This window comes from Tenrec ecaudatus, chromosome 6 (genome assembly GCF_050624435.1).
Source record: "Tenrec ecaudatus isolate mTenEca1 chromosome 6, mTenEca1.hap1, whole genome shotgun sequence".
NCBI lineage: Eukaryota > Metazoa > Chordata > Mammalia > Afrosoricida > Tenrecidae > Tenrec > Tenrec ecaudatus.
This window is the reverse complement of record NC_134535.1, coordinates 167,389,040-167,404,198: the sequence shown is the minus strand read 5'-3', so window position 1 is coordinate 167,404,198 and position 15,159 is coordinate 167,389,040. Positions and strand designations below refer to the sequence as shown.

The 15,159-nt window shown below is 41.8% G+C and overlaps 1 protein-coding gene across 2 annotated transcripts in view; it reads left to right on the top strand.

Moving 5' to 3' along the window:
- Positions 1–15,159, top strand: part of NEBL (nebulette) — a 451,165-nt gene that overhangs the window by 348,585 nt on the left and 87,421 nt on the right. The window contains exons 8-9 of one of the 2 annotated variants that reach the window (XM_075552463.1): positions 6,998–7,111; positions 10,707–10,811. The exons of the other annotated variant lie outside the window; for it this stretch is intronic. Of the exons in view, the coding sequence (XP_075408578.1) occupies positions 6,998–7,111; positions 10,707–10,811 (219 nt within the window). The remainder of the gene's footprint in view (positions 1–6,997; positions 7,112–10,706; positions 10,812–15,159) is intronic. 2 annotated transcript variants of the gene reach the window in all.

The window sequence follows — 15,159 nt, the reverse complement described above, 5'->3', positions numbered from 1 at the left end:
AGTAAAGGAAAACAAATTCCCCGTCGCCCCCCCCCACACATTAATACATGCATACAAGTCATTTAAAGCTTTATATTAAATATACTAATTTCCCTAAGTTTTAAATAGTTTTGACAAAATAAGGTGGGAGGGATGATATAAAACTTGAAAATACTATAGGAATGTAAAGCAAAGTCTGAAAAAAATTTAAAGACTTGCTGTGTTTTTGCTTAAGAGTGACATAGAGTGAACATTTCAATTATCTCAAAATTGATACATTAATGGCATGCGATTTCAATTAGAATCCAAGAGGTTTTTTGGGGGTAGGGTGGGGATGGGGGTAGAGTGTGTGTGTTTTAATATGACCTTAAGGTTTGTTTGTGTAAGAAATGCCCAAGAATAGTCTTTAAGAGTATGCAGATTAAAACCAGTCAAGGGAGCTTAATATATAAATAACCATGACGTAATAGAAACCCACTGTAATGAAATCAGTGTGGAATCAGTATCAAATGAGAGATAAAATGATCAGGAGGATAGAAGAGAGAATCTTTGAGATTGATTCCAATATACATAAGAATTTAATAAATGCTAAAAGTATTTCTTCAAATCATTGGGAAAGGGTTGGATTATTTAATAAATGGTGCTGACATAACTGGCCATCCATCAGGATAAAAACAAAATTGAACCCAAATCTTAAACCTTATAAAAAAAATGAATCCCAGATGGATTAAAGACTTGACTATAAGCAATAAAGTAATTTTTTAAATCTTAAAAGAAAATCCAGGAGACTATATACAGTACTATACAAGGATGGCCAAGCTTTTCTTAAACAAGACCAGAAACCAGGAAGCTATAAAGTAATAGTTATGCATATTTGACTATATAAAAATTAGAAACTCTTTCAGTGGAAAAAAGATAACATTTACACAGTCAATAAAAAGGCGATCAAACAATAATTCTTACGTACTAATGGTGTTCTCACCCTGGAAGCTATCCATTCCTGAAGTTACCAAAGTTCAGCGAATTACATTTTAAAATAGGAAGAGGTAAGTGACAAACACTTGAAAATCTTACTGAGGAACGTAAGATGAGACCTGAACACATGAAAAGGCAAGACTAGACTCTTGGCTGAGGGGCCTTACTACCATAAAAATATTAAATTTTCCAAGATGAACTTTTCAAAGCCCCATGCATTTTCTATTAGCCTCTAAACAGGCTTTGAAAAATCGAAAGAGGATGAATGATTTGAAGAAATTAAAACGTAAACAAAGAGGAAACCCCCAATACAATTTGGCGAAGCACCGAGAGAGAAAATGCTGTCACTGGTCTTTAGCTAATCTGGGAACCGTTTCGTAGTGCATGTGGTGAAATGACCAGAATAAGATGCATGAGCTTTAAAGCTGACAAGGAATGGGAGGGGTTGGGCAAAGGAGGTGAACTGATGATTTCCAGAAGAGTGTATCTTACGTCGCCAGCAAACACAGGGCAAGCCTCAAATCCACTAGTAGAAAGGGACATGGAGATAAAGGCAAAGCAGGGCCTTCTCTGCACCCATCACGTTTGGGGGTCCTGTTAGTGTGGGAAGAGAGGGAAAACGGGGGGAGTGGTGTCGTGAGGAAAGGTTTGCATTGGAGGTATGCTTGAACTTCTAGCTTGGATTTAAAGGGAGTGGAGACGCTGAGCCTGGGGAAGACTCTGATTAAAGTCTGGGAACTTGGAGGAAAGAGGAGGGAGAGAGGTCGGACAGCAGGATCTCCTGCGCCGGGGCAAATGGACCATCAAGGCAAACAGGATACTTGGGTGTTTAGATGCTGTGTTCTCATGAATGGGTCAGTGTTGTATTGCTTTTGGCCCTTGCCGCTGTAGCCGAGTAGGAACAATGTGTCTGAGGTTCTGAGTCTTTATGGAAGCAGAGAGCCTCCTCCCTGTCCCCTGGAGGGCTAGTGGATTCAAAGCTCTCACCTTTTGGTTAGCACCCACCCACTCACTCCTGTCATCGAATGGATCCTGACTCCCAGCCACCCATACGGCGCAGAGTAGAACTGCGCCCGTGCGTCTCTAAGACTGTAACCAAGTACAGGAGTAGAAAGCCCTGTCTTCCTTCCATGGAGCGGCAGATGGTTTCGAACTGGTAACCACTGCCAGGGATTCTTTCTCGCATCTTGGTAACCCGTCATAAGCTCAGGTCTCTCTACAAACCTTTAGCTCTTTCCCTTAAGTAGCATCGTATGTGTGTCCCGTCTTCCTGAAAGGACAGATTTCATGTGGTCCCCCTGAGAGGGAACATCTAGAGAAGGTCAGTGTGAAGAGACCAGAGTTTCCTCAGGGCTTGGGCGGTGAGAGGGAGTGGGAAAGGAGCCCCTGCCTAAGGAACACTGAGTCCCTGCCTAAGGAACACTGTGTTTAGTCCCTGCCAAAGGAACACTGTGATGCTGGGAAATGGAGAATGGTGCCCAATGAAGAGCCAGGTGGATATTGTGTTAGTCTGGGCACATGAGAAACAAATCCACAGAGACTCATATGTATAAGAGAGAGAGTTTTATATAAAGGGTAAGTGCACATCAAGAAAACATCCCAACCCAGTGCTGCCCAAGCCCAAGTCCGACATTACTCCATATGTCAGACACCAATCCACAAAGTCCTCCTCCATCTCACAAAACACATGCTATGACGCTGACTGCAGGAGGAAAGCCGAATCAGTGAGCGTGTAAGCATCTCAGTGCTGGCAGGGGTCTCCACACGGCTGCTCCAGCACACAGGGCTGCATCGGAGTAGGTCCGTGCAGCTTCTCCTCAGGGATGTCTTGCAGGAAGTGAGCCTTGCCAGCTGAAGCAGGGAACTGGCTAAGGCAGCTGCACCCTGGTCTGACCCTCAGAAAGCAAGAGGCCCGAGAACTAGAAAAGCGAGACTCACCGAGCCATTTATCCCTCCTCCATTCAATGAACCCCACATATGTTCATCGTCCAGGTTGGCCCCATAAACTGACTACCTCAGATGTGATTAATGTCACTGAATTGGACATGTACATAAGAGTTTCCCAGCCCACATTGAAGATGAGCACATGCTAAGGATGGAGCAGAAGCAGTCACATTGGCCCTTAGATTCATCTATCCCAATTCTAGGTGGGAAGCCGTGGACGTTTTGGTATTTCACTGACAATCCTCCCCCTCTCTCCTACCCTCCTTCTATTCCTCCCACCCTCTAACCCCCCTCCCACTTCCTCCTCCTCCTACTTGTCCTGCTCCTCTTTCTCCTCCTCGTCTCCTTCTTCTCCTCTATCTCTATCTCTCTCTAAACCAGGCACTAGAATCCTACATGAGATTTTGGGCAGCAGTTTGCTTTTCCGTAAGTGACTGATCAGATGCTCGGGCAGATTGTAATTTTCACGTTACCCTCCATTGATACATATTTTTTTTCATGGCATACTTCCTGATCTCACAATGCAGAAGCGCCTGAGAAACGAGGACAACTGGGCTGATGAGTGAATAGGGCTTCTGGGATACACTTGGTATGTTTCCTGCGTGTTTTCAGGTGTACTAACTGGAAGCCAGGACAGAACCTGTCCTGTTTGAATTTTCCACTGGCGGCTTTGAAGAACGCGCTTTGTCTTGCGCTTCATCCCGTGACAGATGGTGTTCCAGTGCATACCCACTGGAGGGCAGATACAGTCATAGGAGGGAAAGGACTTGGGACGCCACAGCTGCGCACTGGGTGCGGGAGCACGGAGCCAAATAGCATGAGGGGGCCTATGAGAGGGCAGGCCAAAGGTGGGGGGACAAAGGAGTGGGCTCTCAGACTGCTCGCATTTTACCTGTAAACTGAGCTCGGTGGGACTGCAAAGGTACTGGAGACACATACCAAACCCTTCTTACCTTCAACTGTGTAATAGTTTTGTACCCTTAGCTGCCCCTCCCCCTCCCCCATTTTTTGGGCAGTACATAGTATTACAGTTAGATAATTTAAAAAAATTTGGAGGTATATAATATTATAGTTAGATAATTAAAAAATTTAAATACAAGATAAAGTAAAGTCATCCTGTGCTGAGGTGGAGATGAGACTGGTACGATCATCAGCTGAAGAGACTCTTCCAAGAGTGGTTAATTGGCTGATGTATGCATCTATCATCCTGATGTATTGGAGGGAGTCTGCTTGTATTTGTGACGACTAGAATTATTTGTTCAGTTTTATAATACTGAGGGAAACCAAAGTGTTTATCATAATTCATATTTTTCCCCAAAATTGCATATGATGTGTTGATAAGAATTCATTTTAAACTTAAAAAACTACATTCAAATTGCCGTGAAGATTTAATCATAAACGTTGTCCTTGTATTGTGAGGAGTATTAATTGGTTTGGACAGTCTCCCATTCTCCCTTCTTGGCAAACACTCCTACCAGCCTCCTCAGACCCAAATATCAGCTTAAATACCATGTGCCTGAGTTGCCAATTTCAATCCTGTCTCTTTTCTCCCCGCTCCCTGTAATCTCAGTTCTTATCCTTCATGATACTTCACAGAGGTGATTGTAGTCAGATACAAGCAGGCGTGTCTTTGACATCTAGTTTACTTATATTCCGCTGCAGTCTTCACTGGGGTAGGGCTTGTGTGTTTCATCCTTGTAGAAGGACAGAGGTTAGGCCTTCAACAAATTATATCATCAATCTAATTTATCTATCTATCTATCAATCACCTATCTGTCTATCTTCTATCTATCATCTATAGCTATCTATCCATCTATCATCTATATCTACCTATCATCTATTTCTATCTATAATCTATCTATATGTCTATCTATCTACCTAGCTTTCTGTCATCTATCTACCCATCTATTTCTGTGATCTAGCTATCGATCTATCTATTTCTTTCTATCTATCTATCTATCTCTACCCATGTACCTATCTATTTCTGTGATCTATCTAATCTATCATCTACCTACCTACCTATCTACCTACCTGCCTACCAAATCCTATGCCACCCTCACAGTTGCTGCTGTGTTTGAGTCCACTGTTGGTGTCAGTTCATTGGGTTGAGCGTCTCCCTCTTTTGCATTGACCGTCCACTCTAGCAAGCACGATGTCCGGAGATGAAATCCCCTTCAAAGGAGCATTGTGGCTGTACTTCTTCCAGAAAGATCTGCTCATTCCCTGGCACTCCTTTCCAGGGGCATTCTCATGGCACCCTCCATCAATTGCGTCAGTTCTTCGTTGCTCTTCCTGTTCATGGCCCAGCTTCCCCATGCAGAGCCATCGATTCTAAATGCCACTGCTGAATATTCATGGTGACGTGGAGAGACATCAAACAGCTTTTCTATGAGTCATTGTTTAATATTTAATACAGTCACTATGATGATATTTTGTTGTAAAGATAAAGGCAAAGGTGCTTTCATGAGTAAAAGTTTTACTTTAAACATACGGGAGGAAATTATAGGCAGTCCCCAGCTTCTCAAGCTACAAACCAACCCCCACAAAGCCTATTCTATTAAAAATTTGAGGCACACCCATGTACCGTGGTTCATAATAACAGATGGATGCTACTTTCAGATATGCATAAGATACAGGATTACTAGTTCTAGTGGGAGTAGTGGTTACACATTGGGCTACAATCCAAAGGTCAGCAGTTCAAAACCAGCAGCTGCTCCACAGGAGAAAGATGCGGCTTTCTATGCCTGTAAACCTGCGGTTTTCAACCTGTGGGTCGAGACCCCTTTGTGGGTCAAACGACCCTTTCACCGGGGTCGCCTGATTCATCACAGTAGCAAAATGACAGTGATGAAGTAGCAACGCAAATAATTGTATGGTTGGGGGGTGGGGGTCACCACAACATGAGGAACTGTATGAAAGGGTCATGGCATGAGGAAGGTGGAGACCCACCACTGTAAATAGGTCACAGCCTCAGAAGCCCTCAGGGCAGTGCTAACCCATCCTACAGGGTCACTACGAGTCGCCGTAGACCCAGTGGCAATGAGGGACATTAAAGAAGTGTTTCTTTGGCGGTTTGGGTGCATGAAAAAGAGAACGGTATACTCGGAGAAGCATCGGTCTCACTGAGGTTGGATAGGAGCCAGCCGTTCCTCCCTGTTCTGAGTTAGGTACAGATTTGACTCAAAGTAAAGACCGATTCAGCAGTGGCAGTTGTCTGTAGTCTGAAGACTGCCTGAGTTCTAAATGAAAAAAAAATCTGTTTATAATATCTTTCTTGATAAGTTCTGGTTCCATTCCTCCAAGATGAGAGGGAATTGATGCCTAGAAATATGTTATTTGGTGCTATTTTTAAAAACATTACATTTTCACTGATAATTATGGTACCCTGGCATATTTTCCCCTCTAACACTTCGTATGTGACTCTGGTAAAACGTCTTAGTTCAGGATCCATGTTTAACTGTATTTTCTGGTTTTGATATTTTGCCATGGTATTTTGCCTTTGATGATTCTCCATCTATACTTGGGGGTATATTTCCTCCAGAAAGGAGGACTTCATGTATAAATAGACCAACAAAACATGGGGGTAGCAGAAATTTGGCAGCGGGGAGAATATATGCCATTGATAGATGGTATTTATTTTATAAGCCCTAGTTACTGCCCACCAGATTAAGACGAAGAATGCTGTCTCTGTGAATTGTGTTCTGGTAAAAGCTACCTTGCTGCCTTTACTTAGCATGAAGGAAAAATTTCTAAATGTAGTAGACTCTTAAGAGATTTGTGGTCTCCATTTCTATTTGAACATAGATTATAGGAATGAAGAAATGAGCTGACATTTAAGAATCCTGATATTCTACTACATAGTTCTTTTTAATGGGATTTGGGCTCATGCCTAATTACATTTATGATCAATGTGCAAGTAGAATTTTTTTATGTTTATGCCCAATTAAGCACTATAGGGGAAAATACCAAGCATTTAAACTTTGCTGCTATTTCATTTTTAAGGTGGCTTTCATTTGATCGAATTAAAATTCAAATGGGTTGCTTTTAAAGCGTAACGATAAACGTGCTATTAAATTTATCCTATTTTTTTAAATGACAGATTAAATACAAAGAGAAATTTGATCATGAAATGAAGGAGAAGAAACATCGTTACAACCCCCTGGAAAGTGCTTCTTTTCGGCAAAGTCAGCTCGCTACCACACTAGCCAGCAATGTAAGTGATCTGTGTCATCTGGGAGAAAATTCATCTCCGTTTCTTTCGATGCTGCTTTTTCTCAGGATTGGGGCTTTGCCATGGCTGGTAGTAAATCAGGATTAAAAAGGAGTTCTGGTTGTGCAGTGGTGAAGAGCTCAGCTGCTAAGCAGAAGGTTGGCAGTTCAAGCCTATGAGCTGCTCAATGGGAGAAAGATGGGGCTGTGTCCTTCCAGTCCAATCCCCGCCATGGAGACCTTCAGGGGCAGCTCTGCGCTTGGTCCCACAGGGTCATCATGAATGGAAATTGAGTTCACAGCAACAGCTTTTAATCATGTCGCTTCTGAGTAATTTATAGTTGGAGACACATACATGTCCCCAAGGCTTTTTGAAAAAATGTACCACTGTTACTTATTACTAATGGGATGGTACAGATTACTAATTACTTAATAAGTAGCGGCTGGCCCCACTACGAGACATGACGTCCCTCACTGACTCATGGCCCTTCGGGGGACAACACTGGAGACACAGTGTGGGAATTGCACCCTATCTGATCCCACCACACTGAGGCAAAACACTAAGGGCGTGCAACAGAACAGCAAGGGGAGCAGAGCAAGGAAGTCCTGAGGGAGTACCAAAAATAGACTTTGGGGCCAGGGCATGGCACCCCATGTGAGTTGACCAGAAAACACTCTTAAAGATCAAAAAACATATTTTGAACTATTTATAGTTTTTTCTCTTTTTTTGGTCATTGTTTTATTTTCTTTTGTTGCTTGGTTTTGCTCTGTCTTGGTTTTGTGCATATTATTATTATCTCTGGAGGTCTGTGTAGGTAAGAGAGGCAGGATAAACCATCTGAAGGAGAAAACAATGGTACTGATGGTTCCAGGGTGATATAGGACAAGGGGAGGTGAAGGAAAGGAAGTGGTGTTAACAAACCCAGGGTCAAGGGAACAAGTGATCCAAAATCGGTGGCGAGGAGGGTGTAGGAGGCCTGGTAGGGCTTGTTCAAGGGTACTTTAACCTTGAGGCATTACTGAAACCCACATGGAGGCTGAACTTGATAGTGGCACAAGCAGAAAGTAAAAGGAAATAGAGAAAAGAACTACAGTAGGAGCCAAAGGGCATTTATAGAGGTCTAAATACTAGCATGTGCGTATGTAAATATATTTATATATGAAGATGGGGAAATAGATCTATGTGCATGTATTTATAGGTTTAGTATTCAGGCAGCATATGGACATTGGGTCTCCACTCAAGTACTCCCTCAAGGCAAGAACACTTTGTTCTATTAAACTGGCATTCCATGATGCTCACCTTCCCTACATGATCGATTGCTGAAGACAAAGCAGGTGCATAAGCAAATGTGGTGAAGAAAGATGTCGGTGCCTGGCTATCAAAAGATACAGTGTCCGCGGTCTTAAAGACTTGAAGATAAACAACCGGCCATCTAGCAGAGAAGCAACAAAGCCCACATGGACGAAGCACACCAGCCCGTGTGATCACAAGGTGTCGATGGGATCAGGTACCAAACATCAAAGAACAAAAAATCATGTCATTGTGAATGAGGGTTAGTGTGGAGTGGGGACCCAACGCCCATCTGTAGACAACTGGACATCCCCTTACAGAGGGATGAGGGGAGGAGACAAGCCAGTCAGGGTGCATTGTAACAACGATGAAACATACAATTTTCCTCTAGTTCTTTAATGCTTTATCCCTGCCCCCCCCCATTATTTTGATCCCAATTCTACCTTACAAATCAGCTAGACCAGAGGATGTACAATGGTAGAGATAGGAACTGGAAACACAGGGAATCCAGAACAGACAAACCCCTCAGGACCAGTGGTGAGAGTGGAGATACCAGGAGGTTGGAAGGAAGGCGGGGTAGAAAGGGGGAACCGATTACAAGGATCTACATATAACCCCCCCCCCCGGGGCACAGGCCCCAGTATGAGACATGATAAAATAATAATAATTTATAAATTATCAAGGGTTCGTGAGGGAGGGGGTCTCGGGAGGGAGGGAAAAAATGAGCTGATACCAAGGGCTCAAGTAGAAAGCAAATGTTTTGAGAATGATAATGGCAATAAATATACAAATGTGCTTGACACAATGTATGTATGTATGTATGTATTTTGATAAGAGTTGTATGAGCCCCCAATAAAATGATTTTTAAAAGAGAAAAAAAAGTAGAAATAGTATTGCTAATAACATTATAATATCTGATCAAGACTAGATATAGATTATAGAGTTCTGCAGAAAAAGAGTATGTATTATTGTAAATTAGTAGCTAGGAAAATTGTTAACACATGTAATTATGCTCATGAGAAATTATACCCCTGAGAGTGGGCTTATTGTACAGTACTGTGACATGGTACTCTGTCATAGAAAGGTTTTTAGAAGTGATATTTGTAATGAATTTCAATTAAAAAATCTTTTATGTAAGTGCTATGAAATATTTCTTTATATAGTTTCTTTTTTAATATCAAGTTCATTTTACAAGGAATAAAATGCCTTCAGTCCTTATTAAAATCAGTTCAGAGTACAAACATGGACAGAGAAAAAAACAATCACTTTGCTGTGATATCATTGAATTATTACTTTGTTATATCATCTAAACCCTCGACTCCAGCCATGTCCTTGGGAACGAGTGTATTTTACTTTAATTAGTGTTTAGAAGGCATTGTTATTTGGGCTAAGTAAGCCAACTTTTGTTTTGTTGCCAAGAATAGAAATGGTGATTTCAATATGTATATACGTATACTTTTTGAAAAAAAAACGTAGACAAAATAAAGATGAAATCTGTCAGAGAAGGGAGAGTCCAGTATTTCCCACTAAGGGAGATGTAAGTTCCTGGAACATTGTGCTGAGAGCTCGAAATTTAGCATCAGATTACTTGAATTTGAGATCTTTCTTTTCCACTTAGGACAGAAGTACATTCACCTTTCCCTACCACAGTTTCTTCATTAGTCACATGGCGGGTATCTAATGTGCCTGCTCCTAGGCTGTTGTGAGAATTAAGCACTTAATACGTATGAAGGGCGTGCGGGTGTGTCTGGCACGTAGTAACTGCTCAATATTTTGGTTATCATTATTGGTATGGTTAGCACAACGGAGCTTCGAAGACGTGTAGACAAGTGAAATGGAAAGATGATGAGATTTCTCTACAGACTTTCAAAGTCCCCTTGAAATGTCCAAAGTAGTTGCTAAGAAAAAAACCCAAACAAAGCTTTATATGGACCCCCACCACCCAAGGCTTTAAAATTACCACAAACCCCACAAAAGCTCTTAACACAATGCACCATTGGGATATTGTATTTTAAGAAATCAACGGACTCTTTTCTTTGCTTTTGCCTGATAACGTTACATGATTCTGTTGACACCATCCTTTTTGAATATGTAAACAAGATTTCAAAATATTGGTAAGTCTGGAAATAAAAACGGTAAGAAACACACTTCCCCGTGCTCATCACATTCAGTAGGAAATGAGCACCATCTAGTGGCTAGTAGGAATTCCACCTGTTATTTATGATGTGCTACAAATAGTAGCAACAAGGCAAAAGGGTAACCATACTTTCTCTCCAAGACAGCCTTTTGTCCCGTGTTGTCTTCCTAGGTGAAGTACAAGAAAGGCGTTCAAAATATGCACGAACCCGTTTCAGATCTGCCGAATGTGTTGTTTCTAGACCATGCTTTGAGAGCCAGCAAAATGCTGAGCGGTGTAAGTGTGTTGTATGGAAACGAGTGGGGGCAAACCCGGCTGCAGACTGAGCTCACCCCTCGCTCACCGGGGTGGGAGTGCCTGAGCATCCCCGGCCCTTCTAGCTGCTTCATTGAAGAGTAGCCCTCTGCTTGCATCGGTTGCATCCAAATTGTTGCCTAACACAGAACTTTCTTGCTAGCTCTCTAATTGCCTCTCCAAAGAAACGCTCAGCTTGTCTTTGTGGGACCACTGTGTTCTCCTTCCTTCTTGCCCCCGTGCCCCTGCCTTCATCTTTACTGGAGCGAAGTCTTTTGAAGGGAGAGCTTTTATTTGATACAGGCCAGGGCAGTGTGTCTTGTGTCCGTAAGCCTTCCCCAAATTAAAAATGGTCTCAGCCTGAACATGTTTCTTAAGGGCGGTTAAACGACACTGGTACGATGCTTTAAGTCTTGGGATGGTGTCCGCATTCCCTGCCACTGCACCTAGGCAAGGAGGGCCATTTCTCTGGGTTCTGACTAGCAGCTCTCTGCTCTCTGCCTGAGTGCAAGGCTGTCTAGCTACTTGGTGTATCCAGACACTGACTTAGCTGGCGTTCAGTACACGCTGATCCCTGCTGCTCCATTTAGTGCATCTCAGAACACCACGGTTACCGTGAACTATAACTTGATCGCAACTAATTTCCATACTCCTTGGAATCACGCACTCATCTTTCCTTCAACATCTGCTTGGAGCCAGACACAGATCAGATGGAGGGGAAAAAATAGGTGTTGGGCAGAGAATGTAATTCAGTGACAACTCACTAAAAACCTGTGTGGCTGACGGAAAGCTCAAATATGCTCCATTGAAACGAACGACAGAGAAGTGCTGAGCCTTCACCCAGCCAAAGGCAGCAAGCTTTGGAAAGATTTCAAAGTCAGCACGATTTAGAAAAACAAGAAAGCACCACTCTCACAAGTTGTAAACAAGTTGTACTGTATAATTATTACTATTTTTTAATGAATTGGGCTCACTTATCAAATCATTCCATAGTTCCATCACGCCCAGCAGATTTGTATATTTGGGGTTCGGTTCTGACAGGCTGTGCCATAAATTGGCTCGGATGTAAGTTGAGTGTCTCTTTGTAAAAAAGAAAGAACGATTATTACCTTTTATTATCAATTGTTTTATAAATCCAATCTTTGAACACTTGGACATGGACACCTGAGAATGGCAGCATCAACAGTTTGCACAGTGCAGCCTTGTATGTAGGTTTCCACCAGAGTCTGTAATCCTGGATAAAGTATGGGTATCTGCTTCCAGCGCCCCTAGAGACCAGTGCCTTCCACTTTGGCAAACACTGCAGTACTACATCTCATTACCAATAAGAGGATAAAAGCCAACAAATTGGCAGAAAACTCCAAACCGTCCAAGTGTGGCTTGTGGTACCTCAAAGATGATGAACTTGTACTTGTCTTTCATAGACCTGCCCACATTCATGGAGTTAGAAGTGCACAGTCATTTCTAGTTCCTGAACTATCTAACAGTGAGATAACAGCTTCCATTCAGTCTGAGAAAGGCCTGTCCTTCATTTTGATAGATGGAAATGAGTGTTCATTATTTTATAATTCTCCTTTCTCCCTTATCACCGCGGCCATCATTCTTGAGATGTATTGTGCCTGTGAGTTTTTCATGCTTGTGGACCTTATTTATCTATTGGTTGTTGTTGATCCTTGGCTGAAAGGCAGCACACCATTCTTGCCCTCTGCTAGGCAGGGAATGGAGGTTGGAGGATTGTGGGTGGGTCAAGAATTAGCATTCAACCCTAGGACATTTTGACTAGGTGCGCTGCCATTTTAATGTTTGTTGCTATGAGTGGTAGTTATATAATCTGTTGTCAATTTGAGAGGATTAAGAGCAAAGGGGTGCAGGTTAGCCTGTCAATCAGGTCACAGCTTGACCTTATTTGGAGGCACTAAGGAGATAAATAGTTCTTTGGAGATGGGACACACGCTCAGACCCTGCAAGACATTCCTGTTGACAAGCCACAAGGAGACAGGCTGATGGCAGCCAGAGCCTCAGAGCTAGAGAAGCCACATGGAGAAGACCCCTGCCAGCACTGAGATGCTTCCACTGCCACTGGATCCACAAGAATTCCCACCCACTGGCCCGTGATCTTCCTGCATTTGGCATCATTGCATGTGTTTCTTGAGTCTGACAGGAATTTATAGATTTGTGTCAGACCTATGGATTAATATTGGACTTATGGGCTTGATCTGAACTGGGCTGGGATGTTTTCTCAATATCCAATTGCTCTTGTATATAAAGTTCTTTCTGATATACTTATGAATTTGTTTCTCTAGTCTACCTGGACTAACACACTACACCTCTGTATGCATCACTTTATTCCATGAGTCACTCTGTTTAAGCTTCATGCTTTCCCGTCTGGATCCGAGGCGGGCTCCCAGCAATTGCTGTAATTCTCTTCTCCAAGCCCCTGCTGCCTCCATGTCCAGCCTGCGGCACGTAGATTTCACCACCGCACCAACGTTTCTTGCGTTGACCATTCTCCATCTATACTTGGGTAGATTTCCTCCAGAAATGAGGATGTGATGTAGATATAGGCCAATAAATTAGGATGATAAATTAAAATTTTGATAGTGTAAATAATACATGCCGGTGATTGGGGATACTTGTTTACTTCTAACAATTTTAGAATTTATTTTAATTTTGGTTGTAGCAAGAACTGTACGTAGCAGAGCATGCACTTACTAATGTCTACATCACAGCTCCCTGCCAGTGATTCCAAGCCCCCTGCACCGCCCCCCCAACGCCCCATCTCTATGAACTGGTTCCTCCCCTGTTCATAGACGCTCCATGCTCCTGCCTCCTGACATTCCCATCCTCTCTTTGGAATTGCTGCTGTCAGATTGATCCCACAAGACAGTTCTTAAAAGGGCACAAAGCTCACAGCGTCCTTCCTTTACTAGTTAAACTAAACTAGTCCTTGGTTTTAAGAAGATGTTAGGGATGTTTTTTGGTTTAAGATTTAAAGATTGTCTGAGGACAATACTTTTAGAGATTCATCCTGCTGTACTGGTTCCAAAAAGCTTATATTTCTTCACAAGGATGTTGACCAGTTATAAATATGTAAATCCAAATAACATGAATTGCTCCTGTCATGTCGTCAAAGGAGGAAACCAAGCAAAGTTATGAAATATATATTTATTTTTATGTTTTATTTATCTTGTTTAAATCTTCATCAAAGGGATGCTTTTACTTGGATCATAGGGATTATCCTCGATAGAAAAATTATTATTAAGTGACTACTTCATGAGCCTGTGTTACTCTGAAATATCCACTTGTTAAAGTTGTACATTAATAACTTGGCTCAGATTTGTCAAACATTTAAACTGTCATCTTTAAAATTTTAATCTCAGAAGGCTTGGGATAGTGTAGACTTATGAAAGGACAACTTAATTTTATTCAAACACTAAGAAAGAAACATCTTACCAAAGTTAGTTGTTATAAAAGGCTGGGATTTAAAGCTCTCTAGTTGAATTTGGTATAAATTACACTTCTTTTCATTTAACATATCTTGTGTACAGTGAAATGAGTGTCATAAATCTGTATAGCACACTAATAAATCTTCAAACAAGTGATTTCTGTGTTTGTACTGGAAAAGAGAGCTCTACTAGGTTTTAGTTTGTTTTATGACGTTACACAAATAACAAATAACCCATATACAGTGTGTGTCACTCTGCGTGGTTCCACTAGGAGGCAACAGAGACTATTATATAGGAAAAAGCAAGTATGAAAATTTTCTTCCACAAATCTTATTTCAGTCTTTTTTTAAAATTGAAATTTCTGAAATTCTTTGTCACTAAAATATATAATTGTATTGGAAACAATATTTGTTGGCATTTTGTCAGTATATGCCCATTATTTCAGACATAATATCTAAGTCTCCATTAGTTCAGAATTTCAGCTTGGCAGTGGAATAGGTTATGATTTGTTATATTCCGTTTGTGATTCTTTTTATAGATATATATGCAATAAATAACCTCTAATCAAATTATATCATCTCAAAATATCTTCTTACACTTTGAGGTGCTCTTTTTAAAATTATTGGTGATGCTGGAATTTAGAAGCTGGGACCTCTTTAATATGTAAGCAAATTTATGACTCTCCTGGACTGCTTTTCTGGCTTACTTTACCTAGTTAATGTTTTGGGAGATAGTTATCTGACCCTGAATCAACTAAAAGCACTTTGGGGCCTGCCCCCTTCTGTGGACCACTGCTCTGCCCACATGGAATCGCAGGACTTTAGTGCCAGGCACTTCTTCCCTTCCGTCCTTTCCATTCAGGTGCCCAACCTTCCCATGCCTCT